Genomic DNA, 2033 nt, shown 5'->3' with positions numbered 1-2033 from the left:
ACATATACCGCATTTTCATTATTCATTCTTGTCTTGATGGACACTTAGGCTGTTGATTCCATACCTTTGCTATTGTAAATAGTGCTACAAAAAAAAAAAAAAAAAAAAAAAAAAAAAAAAAAAAAAAAAAAAAAAAAAAAAAAAAAAAAAAAAAAAAAGTAAATGCAGGTGGCAATGCCAGAGACAGTGCTTGGCACACAGCCCATTGTGCTGGACATGTGGACTATAGGCAGCTGTACCAGGTGTATGTCTAGGCAGACAAGACTGGCGGGGTAGGGAGCACTAACATTTATTGGGCATTTACTATGCCATGATAGGTGCTTTTCCAGGCACATTATGTGTTTGGACTGTGCTCAGTATAGGGGGTAATACTCACACTGCCCGGCCGGGGGTTGGTCTCAGGGCCCCTGTAAGTAGTCCAGCGTGAAGTTTCTTTGTTCAACTCTTTGTATTTCCCCTTAAAGACACGTTCAATGTCCATGAGAGAGAAGGCACAAACTGCAGAGCTCCTGGTCCCGCCAACCTGCCTAGAGACAGTCAGGGGGAACATTGTCTCTAGTCTCTGCCATGCCAGGCAGCTCTCTCTCCAGCCCTGGCCCACCCTCAGTGAAAAAGCCCAGCAGGCAAGAGTGTGGAGAGCTGGGCCAAACTCCAACTACCACTCCTTCCCCTCGCTGTGTGATAAGGGCCAAGGGAGCCCCATAGAATTCCCTGACTCTGGCCAAGGGCCTGGCTCTAGGCCCATCTAGGGATCTGTAGTCTGATTATCCTTAATGAGAATTAATTGGGGCTCAGGCCCTGGGGTGGCCCCTGCCTGTCCTGCCTAGACTGGGCTGCACCTATGGGAGGGGCAGTGTAACCGGCTCTAGCCTGGCTCCACACAAAGCTCTCTTCCTTTGAGTCTCTTGGATCCCTGGTCCTCAGAGAACTGACCAATGCCTGACTACCAGACTGTTTTTAATTCCTCAGCCTGGACTGTGGAGACAGGAGGCCTGTTTATCCTGCTCTCTTGAACCTGACTATTGTATATACCAGGCTCTCAGTTCTGGATCCTGTGGACACTAGACCCCACTTACCCCAAATACCTCCGGGACCTGACACATTGTCAGCAGGTACCTAAACACCGTGGTGCCAGACCACAGCTGGGGCACCTTAGACAAATCGGTTAACCTTTCTCAACCTTCGAGCAATGGCTTTATTTTTATCTTATGATACAGATGGTATTTCTCTGCCCTGGCCATTAGGGAGTGCAGGGAGGCAGAGAATTGCTTGAACCCAGGAGGCTGAGGTTGCAGTGAGCTGAGATGGTGCCACTGCACTTCAGCCTGAGTGATGTAGCCAGACTCGTCTCAAAAAAAGAAAGGAAGTGCAGAGCTAAATTTGTGGCTAGCAGCCAGGTGCAGTCCCAGCACTTTGGGAGGCCCAGGTGGGCCGATCACGAGGTCAGGAGTTTGAGACCAACCTGACCAACATGGTGAAACACCATCTCTACTAAAAATACAAAAAAGTAGCTGGGTATGGTGGCGAGTGCCTGTAATCCTAGCTACTCCAGAGGCTGAAGCAGAAGAATTGTTTGAACCCAGGCGGTAAAAGGTTGTAGTGAGCTGAGATAGCACCACTGCACTCCAGCGTGGCAACAGAGCGAGACTGTCCCAAAAAAAAAAAAAAAAATTTGTGGCTGGCATCCAGGGATTATACTGCATCTTATGACAAGCACTTCTTTCTTTTTTTTATTGAGACAGAGTCTCTGTCTGTCGCCAGGCTGGAGTGCAGTAGCACGATCTTGGCTTACTGCAACCTCCACGTCCTGGGTTCAAGTGATTCTCCTGCTTCAGCCTCCCGTGTAGCTGGGATTAACAGGGGCACACCACCACGACCAACTAATTTTTGCATTTTTAGTAGAGAAGGGGTTTCACCATTTTGTCTAAGATGTTCTCGGCCGGGCGCGGTGGCTCAAGCCTGTAATCCCAGCACTTTGGGAGGCCGAGGCGGGTGGATCACGAGGTCAAGAGATCGAGACCATCCTGGTCAAC

General features: G+C 49.1%; 1 protein-coding gene across 1 annotated transcript in view; it reads right to left on the bottom strand.

Moving 5' to 3' along the window:
* The window catches only part of SEMA4A (semaphorin 4A), a 24176-nt gene that overhangs the window by 12275 nt on the left and 9868 nt on the right, over window positions 1-2033 (bottom strand). Inside the window, exons 8-9 of the mRNA XM_037731890.1 lie at window positions 1077-1116; window positions 377-592 (exon numbers count right to left, since the gene is read on the bottom strand). Of these exons, the coding sequence (XP_037587818.1) occupies window positions 377-592; window positions 1077-1116 (256 nt within the window). The remainder of the gene's footprint in view (window positions 1-376; window positions 593-1076; window positions 1117-2033) is intronic.

The sequence above is a fragment of the Cebus imitator genome, unplaced genomic scaffold (assembly GCF_001604975.1).
Source record: "Cebus imitator isolate Cc_AM_T3 unplaced genomic scaffold, Cebus_imitator-1.0 Scaffold427, whole genome shotgun sequence".
NCBI classification, from domain to species: domain Eukaryota; kingdom Metazoa; phylum Chordata; class Mammalia; order Primates; family Cebidae; genus Cebus; species Cebus imitator.
The sequence above is the reverse complement of the archived record's forward strand: the minus strand, read 5'-3'. Positions and strand labels throughout refer to the sequence as shown.